General features: G+C 45.6%; 1 protein-coding gene across 3 annotated transcripts in view; it reads left to right on the top strand.

Moving 5' to 3' along the window:
- LOC121445218 (laminin subunit alpha-3) overlaps window positions 1–25416 on the top strand; it is a 221174-nt gene that overhangs the window by 176800 nt on the left and 18958 nt on the right. For 2 of the 3 annotated variants that reach the window (XM_041647240.1, XM_041647242.1), the window contains 15 exons: window positions 1372–1488; window positions 1574–1753; window positions 3313–3455; window positions 6585–6755; window positions 7737–7888; window positions 8035–8197; window positions 8550–8683; window positions 10581–10725; window positions 12961–13080; window positions 13854–13993; window positions 16763–16880; window positions 17134–17274; window positions 20467–20606; window positions 21555–21686; window positions 21866–22019. In XM_041647240.1, the coding sequence (XP_041503174.1) occupies window positions 1372–1488; window positions 1574–1753; window positions 3313–3455; window positions 6585–6755; window positions 7737–7888; window positions 8035–8197; window positions 8550–8683; window positions 10581–10725; window positions 12961–13080; window positions 13854–13993; window positions 16763–16880; window positions 17134–17274; window positions 20467–20606; window positions 21555–21686; window positions 21866–22019 (2150 nt within the window). The remainder of the gene's footprint in view (window positions 1–1371; window positions 1489–1573; window positions 1754–3312; window positions 3456–6584; window positions 6756–7736; window positions 7889–8034; window positions 8198–8549; window positions 8684–10580; window positions 10726–12960; window positions 13081–13853; window positions 13994–16762; window positions 16881–17133; window positions 17275–20466; window positions 20607–21554; window positions 21687–21865; window positions 22020–25416) is intronic. The other variant, XM_041647241.1, reaches the window with a different exon arrangement.

Genomic DNA, 25416 nt, shown 5'->3' with positions numbered 1-25416 from the left:
TACAGCAACTGCTTCAAGTTACCTTAAGCCCTAAAAGCTTAGCAACTCAAAGTATCAAAAAATAATCACTGCCAACATGGGCCATAAGAAAATTTTAACTATTAATTTTATCTTTGGTAATTTTTCATCTCATGTACTTAAAAATAATTAAATTGTCTTAACATGGGGGCATAGTTCAGGGGTAGAGGCTTTGAAACACAGGAACTACAGCCATTTGAAACCCAGCAATCTCCAAGCTTTGAAAATGCTGCCTCTGGAAATTTTCTGGTCTCTCGTAGGAAGCCACGGCCAGGCGGGCGTCTGGGCTCTCAGTCCTTGATCGGCTACTGAGTCCATTCTGAGGACTGGATGAAGGCCCTTATTTAGTTACTAAATATTTTTGAAAATCAAATGCACAAAAAGTATCTTCTGATATGCATTCAGAACACTAAGATTTTATGGAATTATGTCTGCCTTCTTTATAACACTGGGCTTAGAGTTGGATTGACATGGAGCATTTGCAGTTGTTTGCTTGTATATTTATTTTTCATGGCGCTGTTAATCAGACTTGGGCCTTGAACATACGAAGCACGCCCTCTATCAATCCTCCTATCTCCACCTCTTCAGTGCTAGGGTGACTTGTGGCTGTGGCCAAGACAGGTGTTCTAAGTAGGTTGGGCTGTTGACTGTGTTGCTGGAATCATAAGAAGCCACGTGTCACCAGCATGGTGTTAATACACTGGCTGGTCACTTTCTACATCTCAAAGATGGCTGCATTGTTAGCTAGGGATGAGGATTTGTACCATTTTCTTCATCAGTTTATTTTGATGTGTCACATTGAACATCTCTCGAGGAAACCTAGGGACAGGTTTTTGCATCGTTCTGCAGGAACAGAAACAAACACTCCCTTTGAGTCCTCTGCATGAGGCTCTCTCAGGAACAGCCTCGTCTTGGCTCAAGTCAATCCTTCTGCTCGTTCATTTGCTCATCCAAGTATTCATTCATTCATTGAACGGGTGTGGGTAACCTTACATCCTAGGCAGTGCCAGCCACATACTGTATGTTGGGACAGCCCTTCAGCAAGCCTCCTCTACTCAGGTCAGAGTGGAAGTCCAGATGTCTCCTGAGTTATTTTTGCATCTTTGTGTGTCCTTTTGAGAAGCCAATCACCACAAGGCTCTGGTACACTGCTCTTCCAGCCTCTGTATCCAGAGACCCCACAGCTGTGGGGATGGGTACTGCAGTGGCATTGATGGGTGAAGGCTAAGGTACACATGAATATTCAATGGTCTGAAGACATTGCCCACTTCAGAGACCACAAATACCCACAGAAGATCCAACTCCATGAAGTCATTGCCTCTTGGTGTTTTCTTTCTTCATTCCTTCATTTAGAAGTCAGTCCAGCTCTCAACAGGCTGCACCAAACCCTGAATACTGTCTCAGTTCAGAAGAACCTGCTGGATGCCAACCTCACTGCTGCCCGGGACAGTCTTCATGGGTTACAGAGAGGTAATCATCACCCTAGACCGTAGTTTCACCGGTTCTTGGGAAATGTCCAGGTCCTTATGCCTCCCTCCCTATTTGTGTGTTCTAGGTGATACTGAGGGTGTGATCCACGGTGTGAGGAGCATGGTCAGGAAGGCCAATGGCGTAACAAGCGAGATTCTGGATGGGCTCAACCCCATCCAGACAGACTTGGGACGAATTAAGGATAGTTACGGAAGCACACGACATGAGGACTTCAGCAATGCTCTGGCCGATGCCAACAATTCAGGTATCAGGACGTCTTCACGACGTTCTCCATTGCTAAGGCCTCGATCCCTTGCAGCTCCTTTCTAGTAAAGTCTGACCTCAAATCAGTATCATGGGATCTATTCAAATATCAAGATGTTGTGTTAGAGACACGGAGAATATCTCCTTTTCCCTGCGTGTGTGTGGTGTGTATATGATGTATGTATGAGCTTGCTTGTGTGTTCATGAGTGTATGCAGGTGAACAGATGCCAGAAGTTCATGTTTATTCTTCAGTCATTTTCCTCCCCCTCTCCCCCCAGAGACAAGGTCTCAGTGTATGGTATTTCCCATATATACCTGACTGCCCTGAAACTTGATATGTATAGTAAGCTGCCCTTGAACTTAAAGATCTGCTTATCTCTGATTCCTGAGTGTTAGGATTAAAGACATGTACTACATGCCCTATGTCCTTCCTGTCTCTTACAAACAATGTGTGTGTGTGTGTGCATGTGTGTTGTGTGTGTGTTGTGTGTGTGTGTGTGTGTGTGTGTGTGTGTGAGAGAGAGAGAGAGAGAGAGAGAGAGAGAGAGAGAGAGAGAGAGAGAGAAGATGGTTTCTCTGTACCCCTGGCTGTCCTGGAACTCACTCTGTAGACCAGGCTGACCTTGAACTCAGAGATCCACCTGCCTCTGCCTCTGCCTCCTGGGTGCTGGGATAAAGGCATGCGCCACCATGCCCAGCCAGAGGACACTTTTGAGTGATGATTCTTGTCTTCCACTTTGTTTTGAGGCAGGGTCCCTTGTTGTTCACTCTGTGTGTGCCACACTAACTGGCCCGTGAACTTCTGAGGAGTCCCGGGTGTCCCCACATCCACCACATTTGGTGTTTACACGGTTCTGGGATTTTACACTCAGGTCCTCATTCTTGAACAGCAGCACTGGGCCATCTCCTCAACCACATTCACTTTATTTTCTGAGGCAGGGTCTCTCATGGAAGCTGGAGTTCATATGATGCAGATTAGCTGGCAGCAATCTCACCAATTCTCCTATCTCCACCTTTCAGTGCTGGGCACATACTTCTGTGCCCAGCTCCTTACATGGGTCTCGGGGTCTGAACTCAAGTCCTTGTGTTTGCACAGCCAGTTTCTTTACCAACTTAGCCACCTCTCCAGGCCCAGCATGACCTAGAGATTTTATTTCCTCCTCCTCCTCCTCCTCCTCCTCCTCCTCCTCCTCCTCCTCCTTCCTTCCTTCCTTCTTTTTCTTCTCCTTCTCCTCCTCCTCTTCCTCCTCCTCCTCTTCTTCCTTCTTCTTCTCCTCCTCCTCTTTCTTCTTCTCCTTCTTGTACTGTGGGAGTTCTTAATCGTGATGTATTTGTATGATTGCTATTAAAGGATAAGAAAATAAATATTTCCCATATTAACCAAGGAAAAAATTGATACCTACATCATTACAGAAATCTGTAATGAATTTAGGTGAATCTTGCCTGATTATAGTCCATCTTGTTTTCAGGATTTCCAGAACAAATATTCCCATAAGAACACATGCATAACCTTTTCTCAGTGTACTATTAAAATTTCCTTTTTCTCATTTCATCAACAGTAAAGAAATTAACCAAGAAGTTGCCTGATCTTTTTATCAAGATTGAAAGTATCAACCAACAATTACTGCCCCTGGGAAATATCTCTGACAATGTGGACCGAATCCGAGAACTCATTCATCAGGCCAGAGATGCTGCCAATAAGGTGGGTGTTTCCATGTTGCCATCGCTGCTGTGATCACCCAGACAGGGAGGCTTTTCTCTAGGCAAGAGTTGGTTGTCTGTCTTCTCTGAGTTCTGATTTTAAATGAAGTTTAACTTCCTTTTGTCACCTTTCAAAATGTACATGGTCCCAGTCACCTAAATTTTGTGTTTTATCAGACACAAACTGATAAAGTTTGAGTTCACAGACAGGAAGGAGTTTCTCTCAGGCCTCACTTTTTAAACTGTAATTGCAAGGTCAGGACCTAGACTCTTTCCATTTGACAGCCCATCTTTGTGGAGTTGGAGGACACAGACACTGTCTGGGTGGGGACAGGAGGGTCACTGGGACCTGATAGCTGCCAGTCAAGCCCCAAGCTCAGAGAAAGACCCTTTCTCAAGGAATAAGTCAAGCTCTATAGAGCAGGACACCTTACCTCTTCCTCTGGTCTCCTCTCACAATCAGACATGTGTACCTGCACACACACACACACACACACACAATCCATACAGATACAGGCACACACACATACACCCTATACAAGGGAAGCTTGTTGCAATATACTTTATATAATCATGTTTTTAAAGAAAAAGCCAACTGTTGGCAGTACTAAATTCTAATGAGCTGGATTCATGCATATCACCCGGATCAATCTACAAATATAGTGTCAAGAAATCAAATTGTAAAAGTATTGGCTTATATCATTTACATGAAAATATTTAAATGTGAAAAATAGAGTAGCTATAGCTGACAGGAAGCAGACACATCTAGAGTCGTAGGTGAGGTCTAGACAGGAAGTAGACACATCTAGAGCTGTAGGTGAAGTCTAGACAGGAAGTAGACACATCTAGAGTTGTAGATGAAGTCTAGACAGGAAGTAGACACATCTAGAGTCATAGATGAGGACTAGACAGGAAGTAGACACATCTAGAGTTGTAAATGAGGTCTAGACAGGAAGTAGACACATCTAGAGTCATAGGTGAGGTCTAGACAGGAAGTAGACACATCTAGAGTCGCAGATGAGTTCTAGGTAGTGAAAACAGTAAAAGCTGCATGAGCATTGCTTAAGATCCCAGCTCCAGGGTGGTGGTGGCTGTGAAGAGAGAGGAGGCTGCAGGAAAATGCTATCAGGTAGGCTTCCTTTCTTAAGGTGGGGACATAAACGCAGGTGTGTAGCCTCCATCTTTTACTGTCCACACAAAGTGTCTTTTCAATTTATAAAACAAAGATGAGTTCCCCAGGAGACAGCAAGCCAACCAGCTTGCCAGGAGGAGACTCAGCAGTGTGGGTGGGTCTAAAGGAGGGCAGGTGGTGTGTGGAAGAGAGAGCCCTCTTGTGAGCTCACAAAGTGTGTGAGAGGACCCTGGCCACACACCACATGTCTAAGGTGTCAGGAAACACTCCAATGCTGGATAGATAAAGCATATGTTAGTATCATTCGGGTATCATCCCAAGATAGTTATTCTTTTGATTGCTAGGGGATATTTGTTTTCTGTGTTTTAGACTGGATCTGACCAGTGGTGGTCCACAGACCTGTGCTAACTGGAAGACTCTTGCTGACAGTTCATAACATCTATATGATATTAAACAGTAGTCTGTAAAGTTTTAATTCTTTGAACCGCATGTGGTTGGTGGACCTCTGTTTCATATCACTCCCTTATTTTACTTTTCTAGTAATTTTAATGTTATAAACATATTGATTCATGACAGATTGGAGGGGGAGAGCAGGACAGGGCCTCTAGCACAGAGTATCTGAGGTGCACAGCCTAGAATCTTAATGCCAGTGTATGTGCTCACAAGTGTGTGCCAGTGTGTGTGTGTGCTCATGAGTGTGGGCCAGTGTGTGTGTGTGTGTGTGTGTGATCATGAGTGTGTGCCAGAGTGTGTGCTCACTAGTGTGTGCCAGTGTGTGTGTGCTCACGAGTGTGTGTGCTCACTAGTGTGGGCCAGTGTGTGTGTGTGATCATGAATGTGTGCCAGAGTGTGTGCTCACGAGTGTGTGCCAGAGTGTGTGCTCACGAGTGTGTGTGCTCACATGTGTGGTACTAGGGATCTAGACTCAGGTTCTCATGCTTGCGTGCCCTTTACTGACTGAGCCATATCTCACCCCACACATGCATATTCAATTCTGAATGTCTGTAATAAATGCAGGCATAGTGTGTAACATACTCATTGGCAATCAATTCCCTTAGAAAAAGTACCTTAGAGAGCTGGATATTGTGGCCCATGCCCATGACCATAGCACTTAGGAGGTGATGGCAGGAGGATGACAAATTCAAAGCCATCCTGAGATGTAGAGGAAGCTTGATGCCAGCCTGAACCACTAATACTGTCTCAACAACAATAGAAACTCATATTTAAAGTATCTTAATGTATCACATTTTAACCACAAGCACTGTCATAAGGGGTTCTGTGAGCATTAAATCCATGAATATTAATTGTGGGGTAGGAAGTGCTATTAACTGTCATCACCATCATCACCGCCACCCCATCATCGCTTCACAGAAGACTAAGTTGGCTTCTTAATGTCCCTCAGTCAATACACATAAAGAATATATGGCTCTGCAGACAGCTTCATAAAGTTATAACCTGGGTCCAAGCTGGCTATGATGGTGCAGTCTTTAATCCCAGCACTCTGGAGGGGCAGACAGGTGGATTTCTATGAGTCTGAGGTCAGCCTGGTCTACAGAGTAAGACTTTGTCTCAGACATATATGTGTGTGTATGTGCATCTAGACTTATGTGTGTGTATGTATGCATATATGTGTGTATATATGTAAAACACACAAAAAAAATAGCCAGGCGGTGGTGGTGCACACCTTTAATCCCTGCACTTGGGAGGCAGAGGCAGGAGGATCTCTGTGAGTTCAAATTCAGCCTGGTCTACAAGAGCTAGTTCCAGGACAGGCTCCAAAGCTACAGAGAAACCCTGTCTCAAAAACCAAAATAAATAAAAAAATAAAAATAAAAACAACCTGGGTCCAAGAGACAGCACCCCTCCCTGATGCTTCTCACAACAGCTTGGCACATTGATGGGTCACTGGGGGGACGGCGACAGAACTCTGTCATTGAACGCATCCTCTTTGTCTTAGTTGTTTGACACCTTGTTCTCCCATCCTCCTCTTCCTCACAGGTTGCAGTTCCCATGAGGTTCAATGGTAAATCTGGTGTCCAAGTCCGGCTGCCAAATGACCTAGAAGATTTAAAGGGATACACATCTCTGTCTTTGTTTCTCCAAAGACCCGACTTACGAGAGAACGGGGGCACTGAGGACATGTTTGTGATGTACCTCGGAAATAAGGATGTAAGAAGTGTTCGGATATTTCTCTTATTTTACTAACAGAATGGTTTTGGCGGTGCCACCTTGAGACTTGTGACTATCACCTCCTAAGTGCTGTGGTGGTGCCTATGGGGGACCTCCTGTTCATCATGGATGTAGGCCACCAATGAGAAACAAGAGTTGTGCACAGATTACATGCAAGTGCTTTGCCATTTCACATAAATGACTGCAAGACTGAGGTCCCCATAGGTTCTGAGACAGTCCCCTAGTTGATGCAGGTGGACAACTGCCCTAATTATGTACCATGTTGATATTTATGATAAACTAAAATTCATTTCTTAAATGTCCTGAATGCCAACACACACTTAAAAAGGTCAAAATTGTCAGTTTTAGCCTATCTATCTATCTATCTATCTATCTATCTATCTATCTTTCTATCTATAGATGTTTCTTCCTTAGGTTTTCCCATTCTAATAGAGAAGAGAGAGACACACACACTGTGTGTGACAATGGGGAATGTCATAGCAGAGAACTCTGCATGGCACCCAGAGAAGAGGGGTGGCTTGCCTCCCTTCCTGATGAACTCTAATGAGCAGTTAAGTCTGCTTGCCCTGTAGTAGGTGCTCATAGATGACTAGAGATTGAACAGTGGGGGAGTCAGTAACCCAGTCCACTAAAACGCAGGCGACAGCTCCGGCGTTACCATCCAAGGGTTCTGTAGTGGTCTGTAAGAGGTACACGTTATGTATTCTGTCCTCCCAAATCCTATGGTATAAAACCCATTATTTATGCAATAAAACATTCAGGGACCTCTTGATATGGAAAATGAGGATTTGTAATGTTTGAAGAGTTCTAAGTTCTCGCCACACACGTGTTCTGGGATGTTTTCTGACTGCCTCGCTGTCTTATCTGTCATGTTTAAACTCTGTTTTAAAATATCTTCAAGAAACCCCAGTGCTGTTTCGTTTTAAACAAAGAGTTCTGAGGTGACCTTTATGTCCCCAGGCCTCCAAGGACTACATCGGCATGGCAGTTGTAGACGGTCGCTTGACATGTGTCTACAGTCTAGGGAATCGAGAAGCCGAGGTCCAGGTAGACCAGGTGCTGACGGAGAGTGAGAGTCAGGAGGCGGTTATGGACCGAGTGAAGTTCCAGAGGTACGGTGTTGGACCGACTCTTGCTGTTTGTGAAGCTGTCCAACCTCACCAAACTCTTCAGTCGATGTCACTCGGCCATGCTTTTAGTGTGTAAGCTTTGAATTCTTTCATTTTTTCTTACAACTTCATTATCTAATTTTCGACAGAATTTATCAGCTTGCAAAACTTAATTACACCAAGGAAGCCACATCCAATAAACCCAGAGCCCCTGAGGTCTATGACATGGAGGGCGACAGCAGCAACACACTCCTTAACTTGGATCCAGAGACTGCTGTGTTCTATGTCGGAGGCTACCCCCCGGATTTTCAAGTAAGTGTCAATGCTGGCTCACTGAGTGAGGCGCTTACAGTGACTTCAAGGCTCTGTTTAACTCATTCTAGGCAAAGGGAATCAACCATGTGCTCGTAAAGCGCACGTGGTGAGAACTGCTAACGTGCACTTCCTTTGTCCACCATTCTAAGCTTAAGAGCACTAATTTAATGTACTGCACTTGTAAATATTAATATCACTCCTATTTTACAGATGATGACACTCGGGCAGACAGATTAACACTTAGCTTGGGTTTAGAGAGCTCTTAAATGGCAAAGCCGGAACCACATTCTCACCCTAAGTTACGCTGACTGTTAAGTCTTAGCGCCACGTGACCCTGTTTCTCTCACAGCTGCCTAGCAGACTGAGGTTCCCTCCATACAAGGGCTGTATCGAACTAGATGACCTCAATGAGAATGTTCTGAGCTTGTACAACTTCAAGACAACTTTCAATCTCAACACAACTGAAGTGGAGCCTTGTAGGAGGTAAATGAAGCCTGGAGGCCCTTGTCCCTAGGACCTGGCTGGGGATGGACACTGCTGTGCTTCGACCAGTGATGGGCAGGCAAGGTTGCTGGTGTTGCAATGCATTGCCTGGGGCCAGAACTGCTTCCTTCCTGTTTGCAGACAACACCCACCGTGTTATGCCTCTAAGATCAGAGGACACCCATCTTGCCCTAGTTTACATGAGATTGGTTTCCTCAGGTTCTGGAAGCAGGCCTGTTTGGGGGACTGTGAGGTAGCTCCAGGGGTGGCAGCATTTGCTGCACACACCTCAGGACTGGGGTTTGAGCCCCGTCCATATAAAAGTAAAAGGAGGAGATGAACTCCACAAGTTGCCCTCTCAGGCACATGTTCCACTGGGGCACACGCACCCACATATGTAGCACACGTACTTGCTAAGGAACACAATTTTAAAAAATGAATCTTAAATATTTGGTGCATCCTACTACAGGCAATACTCAATATTGAATTATTTAGGCACATAATTATGTAATTAAAATTTAAATGACAGTCTACAAACTGAGTGATTTTCTATGTACTTTGCCTTCTGAACCTATTTGAAAGTTACTCTGTGTCAGTCAGCGTTCTATCGCTGTGCAGAGACACCATGACCACGGCAACCCTTAGGAAAGGAGCATTTAACAGGGGCTGTTGGCTTACGCTCAGGGTTAGTCGATTCTTGTCGTGATGGGAAGAACGGTACCACGGCAACTCTTAGGAAAGGAGCATTTAACAGGGGCTGTTGGCTTACGCTCAGGGTTAGTCGATTCTTGTCATGATGGGAAGAACGGTACCACGGCAACTCTTAGGAAAGGAGCATTTAACAGGGGCTGTTGGCTTACGCTCAGGGTTAGTCGATTCTTGTCATGATGGGAAGAACGGTGGCACGCAGGCAGACATGGTGGCTCAGTGGAGAGGTAGCTGGAAGTTCTCCATCCAGATCTGCAGGCAGCAGAAAAAGAGACAGACAGACAGACAGACACTAGGCCTGGCTTGGGTTTTCAAAACTCCAAAGCCCACCTCCAGCGACACACTTCCCAACAGTGCCACTCCCTACTGATTAAGTAGTCAAACATTTGAGCCTATAGAAGCCGTTCTTATGCAAACCGGCACCTGCTCTTTTGAGTTCCTACCCATCCCTACAATTTAAAGGATTTGAGATATTCTTATCTGAGAATAGCAAACATTTATTATTCATAAACTAACACTGAAAATTAATAATTTCTTACATTTAAATATTTTCAGCTATTTGGCCACTTTCTCCTAAATAGACATCTCTAGAAGATGTTCTCTCCCCTCTCCCTTTGTTCTTCCCTCCCTCCCTCCTTTTTTCCCTCCCTCCATCCCTCTCTCCCCCTAAGTTTACATGATATGTGTATGTGTGTCTGCTTTATTCATCCCTGTGTGCACAGATAGGTGAGCAGAGGTGGACATCAGTCTTTTTCCAACTCCCCACCTTATATTTGGGACAGGCTCTCTCTCTGAACCTAGAGCTCACATTCTGACTAGCCACAAAGCCCCTATGTCCACTGCCTCTACCCCCCCCCCCCCCCGACACACACACCCATACTAAGGTTACATATAGGTACTGCCATTCTCAGCTTTCGTATGGGGTCTGAGCATTAAAACTGGGGTCTTCGTGGTTACAGCATAAGCACTTTACCTACAGAGCTGCCTCTTCAGTGCAGGGATTAAGAGCATGTTAGGAAGGAAGACTGGCTGACACGCTAACACCATTTCCCCTTTCCTACACAATCGAGACCCCCCCAGCCTTTGCATTCCTTGGTCCGTTGTTTAACCAGCGGCATTTCATATTAGGAAATAAACCTGCAAAATGGTCTTTTATGGCTGACATCTAACTTCCAGTCGGTGTTGACAGGCGCAAGGAAGAGTCTGACAGAAACTACTTTGAAGGAACAGGCTATGCCCGCATTCCCACTCAAGCCAACGCTCCCTTCCCAAGCTTCATCCAGACCATCCAGACGACTGTGGACCGAGGTTTGCTGTTCTTTGCAGAACACCAGGTAATTCACACCAAGCATCCAGAGAGGACTTGAATATCCACTGTGTCTAGCAATCAGGTAACTGGGCTATTGTAAATAGCCCACCCAGCTTGGCAATATGACCTTGGGCAGTCATGTCTTTTTTCTGTTGGGGTAAATTTTAACAAGGACAAAGGATCAGGAATTGAGCAATTGCCGCCAAAATGAGGAATGATTTTCCTCCTAGCCTATTTTCATGTCAGTTTCAGATTTGTATATGGTGGCTTGCCTACTAATTTCTAGTTCTGCTTTAAAACAAAGACCTCCTGGAGTCCCCTCAGTCTCGGGGGCTGGACTTCCTGAAGCTATGACCTTGGTCTGGCTCTTGGAAGCTGGGGATTGTCTTTATGAGCCTGCAGCTTGACTTCCCAAGGGGTGGAAGTTTCTGTACTTTGAAGCAGCCTAGGGAAGAGGCCCAGTCTTTATTTTGAATATTTTTTTCTTTGTTCTTGAGGACTTTATACTGTGAATAATAAAATAAAATCTTATTCATGCCCCCGTTTCCCTATCCAACTTCCTCAAATCCCCCCATCATGGTGCCCTCCCAACTTCATGGTTTTTTCTTGATAACTCACTAAGTCCAACTAGTGCTGTCTATATGTGTGGGGTCTTGTGTATTATGGAAAATCTACCAGTGGCCACATTAAAAAGAAGAATGACTTTTTCTTCCCCTAGCAGCCATCAGCTGCCAGTATCTACTCATTAAGGGATGAGGTTGGAGAGTGCCTCCCCTATCCATGCTATAAATTTGCCATAGATGGTCCCTAAGCCTCCACAGTAGTGGGCAGAGGTGATGGTCCACTCAGAGCTGAGCACTTATCTGTTGGAGGAGGGGTGCTAGTTTGTTCCCGGAACTTAGCCCCAAAATAACCACACAGAAACTGTATTAATTAAATCACTGTTTGGCCCATTAGCTCTAGCTTCTTACTGGCTAACTCTTACATATTAATCTAACCCATTTCTATGAATCTGTGTATTGCCACGTGGCAGTGACTTACTGGAAAAGTTTCGGCATGTCTGACTCTGGCAGCTCCATGGCTTCTCTCTGACTCTGCCTCCTTTCTCCCAGCATTCTGTTTAGTTTCCATAAACACCCATTGTACATAGACTGAAGGTAATTTCATGCAATATATTTTTAATGTGCATAGAGCAAAGTTCATCAGAACTGTGGTGTTCTTTTGATAATCAAACAAAATGTTTCCATTTTGAGGCATTTCTCATTATGAATTTGGGGATTGGGGTTGCTCAACTTGAACATTTGAAGTTCTTGGAGACTAAGAACCAGAAATAGTGTTTCGTCTGTAAACTTACATTACGCCTTTGGTAAGAATCCTTAGGGCCTCTGCTAAGGAGGTGGTTATTGCTCTCAGGGAGTCGCTGCCACTTGGCTCAAGCTGATGGCTCTCCAGGGCAAGGTCCATGGCCAAGAGGCACTACTCAGCAGTATGAACCATATTCTGCCCTCCAGAGGGGAAGGCTGGTATTGCACAAAAGGTGCACTGCTGGTCAGTGAGTTGCTGCTTCATCACAATTTTAAATCATGGAGAGAAAAATAATGAAGTATGAAATCAGTCTTTAGAAAAGATGCCTCCGTTTCTAAAACCCAATGGACAAGCAGAAGGTGACGTTGGAAGGGGATCCCACAGTGACAGGGGCACAAAAAGGCCTGGCAATGAGAACCTGCAAGGACAAAAGGTGACCTGCCAGCAGGACACAGTGATAAAGTGGAGAGGCGGACAGTGCCTCGCAGCCTCTGCCACAGAGTCTGAGCTGTGTCCTGGGGACAAGAAAGTTAGCATGCTCACTGGCCATTGCAGAAGGCTGTTCTGGCTGCGCTGTGGAAGGTGATCTAGGGGACCAGGAGGACCACAGGAGTAGGATGCTGCGGCTGAGACCAGGGCTGGGGATGTCAGAGCTAAGAGGCATATTGGATGGGTCAATTGGATGAGAAGGGAGGAAAGTGAGCAATGACTCCATGTGTGGCCCCCAGATCTGGCTGGCATGTATGACTTTGTCCCGAGTGCTGGGCACTACAGTGTCTCACAGCTAACAACAGTCAGCCATCATCAGCCTCCCACGCATGAGGTCTCACAGTGCTGCCTCTTGCTTAGTCCTGGAGGCACCTGAAGCTGACAGCTCCAAGTACATCAAGAACCACCGGAACTTCTGACTTCTCAACCAGGCCTTCTGGTAATCTACCTTGTTTCCACACTCCAGGATAAATTCATATCCCTGGACATAGAAGACGGCAGTCTCATGGTGAGATACAAACTGAATTCAGAGCCACCCAAAGAGAAAGGAATTCAAGTCACTGTCAACAACGGGCGAGATCATACGGTATGTCCTCGGAGCCTGGTGATTTGAATTTCTAGAAGTCAGTGAACCTTTAAAATGAAATTAGTGTCCCCCCAAAAAATAAAGATAGGCAAAACAACATACAAACCTGTTACAAGGTGAACTTATTAACTGGGGGTGCCCTTAAAAATTCGGGCATTTAGGCATGGATGTAAACCTAAATAAATTTCAAGTGAGAACATTTCTACTAAAATGTTTTAGGACAATGGATTCCAACCTCCTCATTCTGTGATGGTCCTAAAGGGGTCACAGCCCACAGGTTGAGAACCACTGTTTTAGGGACCTGGGAAGATGACTCACACTGTATGAGGAACCAACCTGAGCTTCTCAGAGCTAAGTCAAAAAAGCTGTATGTGGTGGGCTGGTCATCCCAGCCCTGGGGATGTAAAGGCAGGCAGGTCCCTGTGCTTGTGGGCCAGCAGGCTAGAGTGTGGTGTCAGCCAGTGAGACACGGTCTCAAAGCAAAGGTGACCAATGCCTGAGGAACAGCACCTACAGTTGTTTTCTGGCCTCTGCACATGTAAGGATGAATATGTAGAACATGCACACAGACACACACACATGCACTTGAACAACACACACATGGACGCACACATACAAATGTCTTAGTATCAGATTTTTACCCCATACTTCCACTGGGCAGTCTTCTACCATGCATGTAAACAAAGCCAAAGGAAAACAAAGCCACAGTTACTTTGAGCCACACAGACAGGTTTGTGTCTCGTTGCTTGCTGATCGTTGCCCATTCATTTCAGATTTCGATTGCAATTGGAAAATCAAGAAAACTCATGTGGATATATATGCATGACCATGACCATAATATAAAAATTGAAGGGGAAATATTTGATTTTGGCACATATTATCTGGGAGGAATTCCAATTGCAATCAGAGAGAGGTAAGATGATGCTGTGGAGTTTTGGGGGGAAGGGACCACTGCATGGGGGAGGGAACCACTGCATGCATGTGAAGGACAGAGGACTTGTGGGAGTTGTGTGTCCTGGGTATCAGGATTGACAGCAAGTGCCCTTACCCCCTGAGCCTTCTGGCCACCCCAGTGTGATGTGTTTTATTAGAGCAGATCATTTCTCAGCCAGGCAGCGATTACTACCAATAATTCTAGTCTCTCTAGTTGAATTTCAGCCACAAGCAGCTAACTTTGCAATACTGATGAAGTAGTCCAGAAAGAAAACCAGATTGTAAAAATTGAAAAATGGGACTGGTCATCCAAAAATGGGAGGATTTCAGTGAATTGTGTGTCACCCCCCATTGTCCCTTGTCACTCTTGGAAGGACAGGAACACAGAGGCCAGTGGGATGCTAACTTGAGGACAACTGGATGCATCTACTGATTTACCCACTAAAGACCTTCATGGGCAGGTGTAGACTAGGAATATACATATGGGGAAGGAGGAGAGGGAGAGGAGGTGGGAAGGAGAGAGAGACACTTTTCCTGACAGGTTGATTTACGCTTCCAAACAAGAGGCTCCCCCCTTTCCTAAGTAAGCTTACACTTTACTTTCTTGTTTTAATTAAAATCACAAGAGCAGAGAAATAAGTGAAGTATGTGGGGGCCCACGAAAATATTTACCTGGCCTTTTGTTTCTTCAGAAATAAAATGCTAAGCAGTATTAATCTGTTTCTGGCCTGTCTTATCCATCTGGATAAGCCCCTGCAACTGTCCCTGCAGGGTCACTGCAGGGCGGTGGCCTAGTGAGAGCGCACTCCTGATGGAGCCAGGCTGTGTCCTGCAGCTTTGCTCTGCAGAGGTCGTGGCTCTCCTCCCTCTCAGTCTTCTGGGAATGAGCACCCAGATCTTTGAATGACTTGAGATTATAAACGGGAATCATGTGTCTGTCGATCCAGTCGACAAGTCCTTCCGGATATATTCAGAGGACTTGGCACCAACCAGGCCATTTTCCCTTGGGTTTGAGATAATCATAAACACAGAAACAAAGGTCACTGGAAAGTGACTGTCCCCCAGGGGTCCGACACACACTGGGTGCAGCTTTACTTTGTGCTTTTCTTGTTCATTCACATCTGCGGACCCCAACCAGTGAGCTGGGTAAGCTTCGGTGGGCAGAGGGCCCAGAGTGCACACATTCACTCTGACATAGGAAGTCACTGACGTGACGTGAACAGCACATGCCCCGGCATAATCGGTTCCTCTAGCAAGTATGTTCAGACCCGCATCCTGGAGGGCCTATGGAAGGCTGGGCTCTCAGCTGGCCCAAGAGAATGGATATAAACACATTTGTAAAGACACCAGCCCCAGAATTGAAACAGACATCCCTCTTCTCCACGGTGAAAGCTGTCTTTATGAAATAACTATGCCACCGTGCCAACGAGGGTGCGCTTTTCTTTTTATGAAATTCAATTTTATGTACACTCTTCATAGCTCTGCTCTTTATAACGATTCGGACTATACTGAAGGCAGGACGCCTTTCCACTTGGATTAGCAGAGCTGCCTTGGGGATTCACAATGAAATCAGTGCTGGGTTTTTTTAGTGCATCATCTGATTAAGAAACATTAATATTTGTCTGGACCTCAGTCAGTTCTTGTGTGTTTAATATTTTTCATGAATTCAGCTCCACGCAGGTCAGGAAGTCCAATCAAAGGGGAAATTCAGAGCAGCACATAGAAAAGTCTGCTGCAGAAATTGCTTGGGTAGGCCTGGAAAGATGCAACATTCCATAAAGAACTCCCTGAACAAGCATGAGACCTGAGCTCAGCTCTCTAGTGCCCATATAAAATAAGTCTGGCGTGGTAGTGTGTGCCTTTAATTCTAGTGCTAGTAGCGGAGTCAAGGGGATCCCTCTGACATCCTGGCCCACCAGTCTAGCTGAGTTGTTGAGCTCCGGCTTCAGTGAGAGACCTTGTCTCAAAAAATAGGGTGGAGCGCAATAGAGAAAGGCATCTTGTTAACCTCGGCTTCAGTGTGCACACACACACAAATCACACACACACACATACAACACACACCGCACAGCCGGAAGAATTGATGCCATAATGATCGAGGGTGGCAAGGTAGGGTGTCATATGTCGGGTAAATAGTGACGTAGCCGGGTGACAACGAGTCCTCACTTTCCCTAAGTGCTGTGTGAGTGTATCGCACATATTAAATTAAGCATATGACAGACCCATGAAGCAGAATATCAGACTTTTCATTTTGGATTGGAGGGGTGGAGGAGTAAAGTTGCCTGGGCAAGCAGGCACCCAACTTGAGTGACAGCCCAGCTCCTTAGCCCACAGCCCTCCCCTGCTTCCGGGCCTCTCACACACGGTGGTGCATTCACCCTCATTCCAGGCTCTGAGCGTCCGTGTGTTTAATCTTCATAACAGCCGCTTGCTCTGGTGGCATGCTTCAGAGGTAGCAGATAGACTCAAACCCAGGGCAACAGCTTGGCATTGATTACATCAGCCATGTTTTCCGTAATTTCATAGAACTAAAAAGTAACAGTTTCCTCGGAGTTCACAGAACAAGTGGGAAAAATATAGCCTAAAGTTTTTAAACACATTTTTGGCTCTTGAACTTCCAAGTACATGTTTCTATAATACCTGCCATTTACAGCACTTCTAGACTTTCCGTCCCTTGAGAAACACCAGGCAGCCAGCATTTCTGGGGAGCCCAGGCTCAACGGTCTCTTTTTCTACATTCCTTCCCCAGGTTTAACATCTCCACTCCTGCTTTCCAAGGCTGCATGAGGAATCTGAAGAAAACCAGCGGTGTTGTTAGGTTGAATGATACTGTGGGTGTAACCAAAAAGTGCTCTGAAGACTGGAAGGTAAGGGCGGGATGCAGAGCCACGTGACACATTGTATCCCAGATGGCCCGTGGTGCTGCAGCAGCTAGCCGGCTTCGTGCACTGCCTGTGATCTCAGCTAGATGCACAGAACCCGAGGGTGTGGCAGAGCAAAGCTGTCTGAACTGCACTAATGGCGCCTGCCATTTCTAGGGAAGTGGTGCAGTGTGAGCGCCCATATCTGAGCACCCAGGAGACGATCATAATGCCAGTCATTTCCATGTTTGCATTTCAGCTTGTGCGAACTGCCTCATTCTCCAGAGGAGGACAGATGAGTTTCACAAACTTGGATGTGCCCTTGCCTGACCGCTTCCAGCTGTCTTTTGGGTTTCAGACCTTTCAGCCCAGTGGTACACTACTAAATCATCAGACACGGGTAAGAGATAGCATATTCAAATTAAGATGCAAGCCTGGTGCACATTTTCTCTCCAAAGCAACAGAAAGATCCTGAAGGTAGAGGGCTTAGGCCTTTTATCTGCCATCACAATTCTGACCTGAGTAATTCTCCCCCTGAGCAGATCCTGAAGGGAATCCAGCTAGATGGTACCGCATAATCTGTAGAGCTGGATTTGTGTGCATTGAGTAATCGTTACATTCTTTACAGATGTGGGCTAAAATGAATTATACCTAGTATAAGCAATGAAAACATTAAGATTTATGCTTACTATTTCTTCTTGATCACAACTTCAAAAGATACACTTCACATTCCCTTATTACAGTAGTTACTCCTCAGAAAATATTTACCCCTGAAGAATTAGATGAAGTCAAGTTCAGTGAGCCACAGAAATTCTCTTTGGGGACTGGGGAAGTGGTTTGGCAGGTAAAGTGCTTACTATGCAAATCTGAGGGTTGGTATTTGGACCCACAAATCCCCAGCACCTATGTGAAGGCCAGCTGGGCAGGGCAGGCCATCTCTAATCTCAGCTCAAGGGAAGCAGATAAGGCATCCCCTTAGCAGTCTAGGGCTCCATCTCCTGAGCTAGACCAGCCAAAACGGTGAGACACCCTGTCTGAATATGTAAGGTAAAGAGCAATCAAGAAAGACACCTAAAGTCAACCTTGTGCCTCCACACACATGCACATCATACATGAGAAAGGAACACACAGAGAGCGAGAGAGCAAGAGTGAGACTCTGGTCCCTCCACAGCTCCAGAGAGAGGGGTCAGCTTAGAGATCCACTCAGAGGAAGAACTGGACTTTCAAATAATGCTTTTGGACTTGTTTCTTTAGTGTTGCCAATTACAGTGGATATTTTGTATCGGATCTAAAAGATGGCAGTGGCTGCCTCTGTGGCTATGTCTGTTAGGAAGGTCACTCACCTTTTGGTATCTTGTTTACCACTCTTTGTAGACTTTAAAAATGATCTCTAAAGAGACATGCCATTAGATAGTAGAGGAGGCCAGCTAGCCAAGCTTGACAGCATAACAGTTTGACCTAGTGTGTGCTCTCCTCCCTCTCTCTCTCTCTGTCTGTCTCTCTCTCTGTGTTGGCAGAAATTTCTGTCCGTCCCAGTCCCACAATACACCCATTAGCCCTACTTTGGGCATCAGTTTGTTGGCAGAGGCTGTTCTTTCATTCCTGGTGCTCAGACCCAAAATAATCATGCAGAAACTATATTATTTGCTGTAGATGGAGCTGCAGGCCGCGTTCCCGCCACCCGGCTCCCGAATGGCTAGCTTTACACCTGAAATAACAACACACAAATTGTGTTCATTTAAACACTGCCTGGCCCATTAGCTCTAGCCTCTTACTGGCTAACTCTCACATCATGATTAACCCATTTCTGTTACTGTGTGTAGCACCACAAGGTGGTGGCTTACTGGGAAGATTCTAACCTACGTCCATCTTGGGCTGGAGCTCATGGCGTCTACCTCACTGCCTTCTACCCAGCATCCTGTTCTGTTTACTCCGCCTACCTAATTCTCTGTCCTATCAAAAAGCCAAGGCAGTTTCTTTATTAACCAATGAGAGTAACACATAGACAGATGATCCACCTACATAAATTTGCAGTACTGTTTGGCCAACAGCTTAAGCATATTTTCTAGATAGCTCTTATATCCTAAACTAACCCATCTCCATTAATCTGTGCATCATCACAAGGTCATGGCCTACTGGAAAAGTTTCAGCAGACTCCGGTAGAAGTATCTGTCTCCTGTGGTAGCTACATGGCTTCTCAATGAATCTGCCTTCTTTCTCACAGCATTCAGTTTAGTTTTCCTGCCTAACTCTATTTTGCTAAGCCACTGGTTGAATAGATTTATTCATTAACCAATAAATTCAATACATATACAGAAGGACTTCCCACACTATTCCCCCCCCCCCGTGTTTGTGTGTATTTGTGAACTTGTGTCATATGATTGTGTATTCGATCGTGTATGTGTATGATAAAGGAATAACTTCTTATATCATTTCTCAGGAGCCATCACCTTGTTTGAGATAGGTCTTTCACTAGCCTAGGGCTCACCAAGTAGGCTAAGCTCCCTAGCCAGCAATGCCTGGAGATCGTCCTTCCTCCATCCCCCCAGCCTTGGGATTATGAGCACACACATCTGCACCTAGTTTTTCCTATGTGGGTTCCGGGAACTGAACTCAGATTTTCATCCTGTGGTAAGCATTTTCCTGACTGAGCCATGTCCCCAGCCTTGATCTAGCACTTTATTCCTAAGCCCTGTTTCTCTGCCACATGTAAGTGCAGTCAGTACACACTCCACAAAATGGTTGAAAGTAGATGGAAGGATTAGATTAGCAACAAGTTAGAACAATCCTGTGCAGCACAGGAATTCTAGAAATGTCTTAGGGGCATTGCTTTCAAGTTCAAAGGGGATTATTTAAGAAACACAATTGACCCCATTGGTAGCAAGTACTGCAACAACAACTAAAGCCTTCACTCTAAGTGTGCACTGTCAAATTGCTGTAGTAGGAAAGCTCACAGACAGCACATCTTAAAGAAAACTTTAGAAACTAGATTTGATGGCAAAAACTGAATGGAACTGGCAGCTGTTCTAAAATAGCCTTTAAGTTACTCATCAACAGGAAGAACCAGTCATCTCGGCAATGTTTGGAAGAGCACAGCTTGACCCAGAAAATTGGGCTTCCTAGAAATAATGACCAGAACATAAAACGTTTATGAAAATCATAGAGAAGGAGTCATTGTTGTAATCTTACATGGGAAAGGAATCCTGAATGACAATGAATCAACTCCCTGCTATAAAATTCATGCAGAAGAGAACAGATTCTGATAGAAATAACTTCATCAAAATAAGAGTAAAGATAGGGGGAATTAGATATGAATTAAACGTCTATACAGCTGAGTAGAAAATTAAATGGGCCTAATAAAAGTAGATCTAGAAAAAGACTGACAAATTCATCAGTGTTGAAGTAATCTGCATGACATCTTTATCTTCATCAACAAGAAGACAAACTATTTAAAAATTATCTTTTGGTCAGGTGGTAAAGTCCAAATATTTAGGTCAAAACGTCCTGACTGCTTTATGCCTAGCTTTGCTCATTCATTTGTCATTTCTAAATGCACATTAATTGTTAATGGTTTATTCTGGGATGGTTTCAGACAAGCAGCCTGCAGGTCACCCTAGAAGATGGTCACATTGAATTGAGCACCAGGGACAGCAGTGGCCCGATTTTCAAGTCTGCACAGACCTACATGGATGGCTTACTACATCACGTGTCTGTAATAAGCGACACCTCAGGGTGAGTGGGCTCTTTCTGTTGCCAGAGTCTAGTCCAGCAGAGTTCTCCAGCACAGCTTTTCAGACTATCTCTTCCTGGTGCTGATGCTCGCTGGCTGCGTGTTAGCCCTTTCCTAGTTGTACCCCTGTCCTGATTGAAATAAAAAGTCAATGGTTGGATGTATGTGCAAAGATAGAAATTTAAAATAGACTACCCACTCTAAATGTGGGAGGCACCATCATAAACCTTCATACAGGATGTGGATGAGCCTCCAAAAATGTGGGTAAGAGAAGGTACACCTAGGAGTGCTCTCCTGTGACTTTGTGTCCAGGAGTTTAAAGGCAGGGCAAATCAATTGTATCAGAATTTGGGGTGGTCGTTATTCCTGGAGAGGGGAAGAAACTGGGAATTAAAATTAATACAAAAAGGGGTCCCTGGAGGTACCGTGCCAGTTGATACCTTTAATGGATGCAAACTATATTGATTATTTATGTTGCAAAAATCCAAGGGGCTAGAGAGATAGCTCAGTAGTTGAGAGCATTGACTTTTCTTTCAGAGGACCCAGGTTCAGTTCCTAGCACCTGCATGGCAGCCCCAACCACGCTTAACTCCAATTCCAGGGAATCTGATTCCCACTTCTGGCTCCTCAGACACTGGGCACATATGTGGTACACAGACATGCATTCAAACAATGCATACATACACATAAAATAAAAACAAATAAACCTTTTTTTTAATACTTTGCTTGAGCAGATGTCTATGATGCATACTTTCAGCACATATATATTATTTAACTAAGTGTTACTGACTTTGCACTTTAAAAAATATTTCTGATTTGACCAGTCCTATTGGGTGACAGATTTGAGTCTGGGTCAGACAGCACAGTTCCCACAGTGTTCGGGTTGTTTGGTTTGGTTTGGTTTGGTTTGCAAGGGGTCTCACCCTTGTCTTGTTTCTCTCCTTTTTCAGCCTCCGATTCCTCATTGATGACCAGGTTATGAGAAGGAACCAAAGGCTCCCTGACTTCTCGAATGCCCAGCAGTCCCTCCGCCTGGGAGGTGGTTATTTCGAGGGCTGCATCACTAATGTTTTTGTCCAAAGGTGGGTGATCTTTTCTCTGTGGTTACCGATAAGAGCTTACCTTTCTGCACAGTGTTTGAAAGTTCATGTAGGAATCGTGGCAGTAAGAAGGTTCTTTTCGACACACTCTCCCTGCCTACAGTGGGTCTCCCTCCCTAGGCAAGAGTTTGCTTGTAGCTTTCATTTTGCCCTCATTCCAGGTTGTCACAGAGTCCCGAAGTCCTGGATTTGGCCAGTAAATCCACCAAGAAGGAAGCCTCCCTGGGAGGCTGCAGTCTAAACAAGCCTCCTTTCCTTATGCTGTTTAAAGGTCCCAAGAGACTTCACAAGGCCAGGACTTTCAATGTCAATCAGGCAAGTGTCAAAGCCTTACCTTGGGTCTTACTTCTCCTGACCCTGCCTAGGGCGGTGGGGGGGGGGGGAAGGGGGTGATGGGAAAGGGTAGTGTATCACCCAGTATCTAATGGTTAGTGTCTCTATGAAGTGGCACTAAAAGGTCATCAGCAGTTGACAGGCACCAAAAGGTCATCAGCAATTGACAGGCACCAAAAGGTTGACAAAGCCACGGCTGGGGAGATGGCCCAGTCAGCAGGGTTGTACAGTCACACAGAAGCATGAGAACCCAAATTCGAATTGCCAGCACCCATGTAAAAAAGCGGTGTGTGGTACCATGCACCTGTGTCCAGCACGGAGGAGGCAAAGATCCTTGGAATCACTTTCCAGTCAGTCCAGCTGGATCAGTGAGCTCCAGGTTCAGTGAGAAAAACCTGTCTCAAAGGCTGAGGTGGAGGGCGACGGAGGAAGACACCTGATGGCCTCCAACTTCCACATGCTCACACAGGCTCATGTACACACAAACTTGCACACACACATACACATACTGAAAATATGACAAAGTGATTTCTCTTCAACATTTATTTTTTATCTTGATAAAAATTTGTCAATTTTTAGAGTCTCCAAAAAAATGGGGCCGAAGCTAAATGCTTACAGAGTTCACTCTGTAACTGTGACACCAATCAGCCCAACTAGGGGACAAAAGAGGAAAGGAAGCAGTGTTACTTGTGTCTCATAAGAATGCCAAAACTCAAGAGTGCTTCTTCTAAAGAAATTATGGGGCTATCACTGGGGAAATTGATGAACATTCATATAGAAAATATTCCCATCACATTAGGGGAGGTACAATCTTGAGCATGCTCAGTTGGACATCATGCTACTTCTTCACATATCCTTTGTCCAAAAATGTAGAACAGAAATCGCCTTTGTGAGGAATCTGTATTATAATGAGATCATCCTGGCCAACATTGACTCGGGGACCCTTAGAAGGGAGGTAGTGTAGTCTTGGCTGTATAAAGCCAGCTCCTTACAGTTTGCTTTGTAGGGATGACCTAGTTTTGCTTCTGATGCTGTGATAAAACACCCTGATAAGAAGCCACTCAAGGGAGAGAGGCATGCATTTCAGTTACGATTCCAGGTTTCAGTCCCATCAATGCTGGGAAGTCGAGGTGGGAGCTTAAAGCAGCCAGTTATGGTTCCAGGTTATAGTCCCATCAATGCTGGGAAGTCGAGGCGGGAACTTGAAGCAGCCAGTCACATCACCCCACAGTCAAGAGCAGAGAGAAATGAATGTGTGGTTGCTCAGTTGCTTGCTGTGAACGGCTAGACTTCTCCACTCATGCAAGTTAGGATTCTGCCTGGGGAATGGTGTCACCCGCAGTATTCTGGATCTTCCTCCATCAATTAACTTAATTCCTCATAGTTGTACCCACAGACTGACCCACTTCAGACAACCCTTCATTAAGACTTTCCTGTGTGATTCAAGGTTGTGTCAAGTTGACATTTAAAGATAATCATGTTAGGGTTTCCATTGATGTGAAGAGACACCATCACCACCGCCACTCAGAAAGCGTAGCCCTGAATTCAAGCAGCTCACATAGATTTCTGATGGGTGTGAGTGATCATCTCCATTCAACGGTGTGCATGCTTGGGGTGTTTCTGTTTAGTAGTCTGTCCCTCTCTGTGGCCCTGTGTGTGTGGTAGGTGATGTGGTGTATATATGTGTGTGGTGTAGGGGATTTGTGTGTGTGTGTGTGGTGTGGAGGATGTGGTGTGTGTGCGGGAATGTGTGTGTGTGTGTGCAGGGAGGTTTGTGGTGTGTGTGTGTGTGTGGTGTAGGGGAAATGTGTGTGTGTGTCTGTGTGGTGTGTGTGTGTGTGTATGTGCGGGAATGTGTGTGTGTGTGTGTGTGCAGGGAGGTTTGTGGTGTATGTGTGTGTGGTGTAGGGGATATGTGTGTGGTGTGGGGGATGTGGTGTATGTGTGTGTGTGTATGTGCGGGAATGTGTGAGTGTGTGTGCAGGGAGGTTTGTGGTGTGTGTGTATGTGTGTGTGTGTGTGGTGTGGGGGATGTGGTGTGTGTGTGTGTGTGTGTGGTGGGGGGATGTGGTGTGTGTGTCTGTGTGGTGTGGGGGATGTGGTGTGTGTGTGTCTGTGTGGTGTGGGGGATGTGGTGTGTGTGTGTGTGCGGGAATGTGTGTGTGTGTGTGCAGGGAGGTTTGTGGTGTGTGTGTGTGTGTGGTGTAGGGGATATGTGTGTGTGTCTGTGTGGTGTGGGGGATGTGGTGTGTGTGTGTGTGTGTGTGCAGGGAGGTTTGTGGTGTGTGTGGTGTAGGGGATATGTGTGTGTGTGGTGTAGGGGATGTGGTGTGGGGTGTGTGTATGTGTGTGTGTGGTGGGGGGATGTGTGTATGTGTGTGTGTGTGTATGTGTACTGTTAGACAAACATCCTATCCCCTCTTTACTTTCATTTAGAGACCATGTCTAACTTAGTTGCCTAGACTGGCTTTGAACTTGCTATTCTCCTGTCTCAGTCTCTTGAGTAAGTGAGGACTTACAGGCTTATACAACCAGGCCTGGCTTTGGCTGTGCAGACAGCTGCTATCAAGTGTTCACTCCGGCACCATATCTGTCTTCAATGGGGTTAGAGAGGAACACCCAATTACGAAGGAGGTTTCAGAAGATTCCTTGCAAAATGGCTTTCATCAGGATAACAGTTTTACCTGTGATGGCTTGTTTGTCAACTTAACACAACTTAGAACCACCTGAGAAGAAAGTTTAGGTCAGGTTGACTTGTCACGTGTGTGTGGGTGTGTCTGTGGGTGTTGTCTTGATTGCCTCAACTGGTGTGGGGAGTAACAACCTGAAAATAGGGGCACCATTGCCTGGTCAGGAGCCTGGACTATTAGAGTGGAGGAAGCTAGCTGAGCATGCGTACATGGTGAGAGCTGAGGAAGCTAGCTGAGCATGCGTGCATGGTGAGAGCAGAGGAAGCTACTGAGGAGTCAGCATGCGTGCATGTGAGAGCAGAGGAAGCTAGCTGAGCATGCGTGCATGGTGAGAGCGGAGGAAGCTAGCTGAGCATGCGTGCATGGTGAGAGCGGAGGAAGCTAGCTGAGCAGTCAGTGTGCATGGTGAGAGCGGAGGAAGCTAGCTGAGGAGTCAGCATGCGTGCATGTGAGAGCAGAGGAAGCTAGCTGAGCATGCGTGCATGGTGAGAGCGGAGGAAGCTAGCTGAGCAGTCAGTGTGCATGATGAGAGCGGAGGAAGCTAGCTGAGGAGTCAGTATGTGTGCGTGTGAGAGCAGAGGAAGCTAGCTGAGCAGTCAGCATGCGTGCATAGATTTCCCTCTGTTCCCGAAAATGACTGTGATTGATTAGCTGTTTTGGGTGCCTGCCTTGAAGTCCCCTTTCTCTTC

Source organism: Microtus oregoni, unplaced genomic scaffold (genome assembly GCF_018167655.1).
Source record: "Microtus oregoni isolate MIOR12 unplaced genomic scaffold, Mior012 000166F_ref0000362, whole genome shotgun sequence".
Classification (NCBI taxonomy): Eukaryota; Metazoa; Chordata; class Mammalia; order Rodentia; family Cricetidae; genus Microtus; species Microtus oregoni.
The sequence above is the reverse complement of the archived record's forward strand: the minus strand, read 5'-3'. Positions and strand labels throughout refer to the sequence as shown.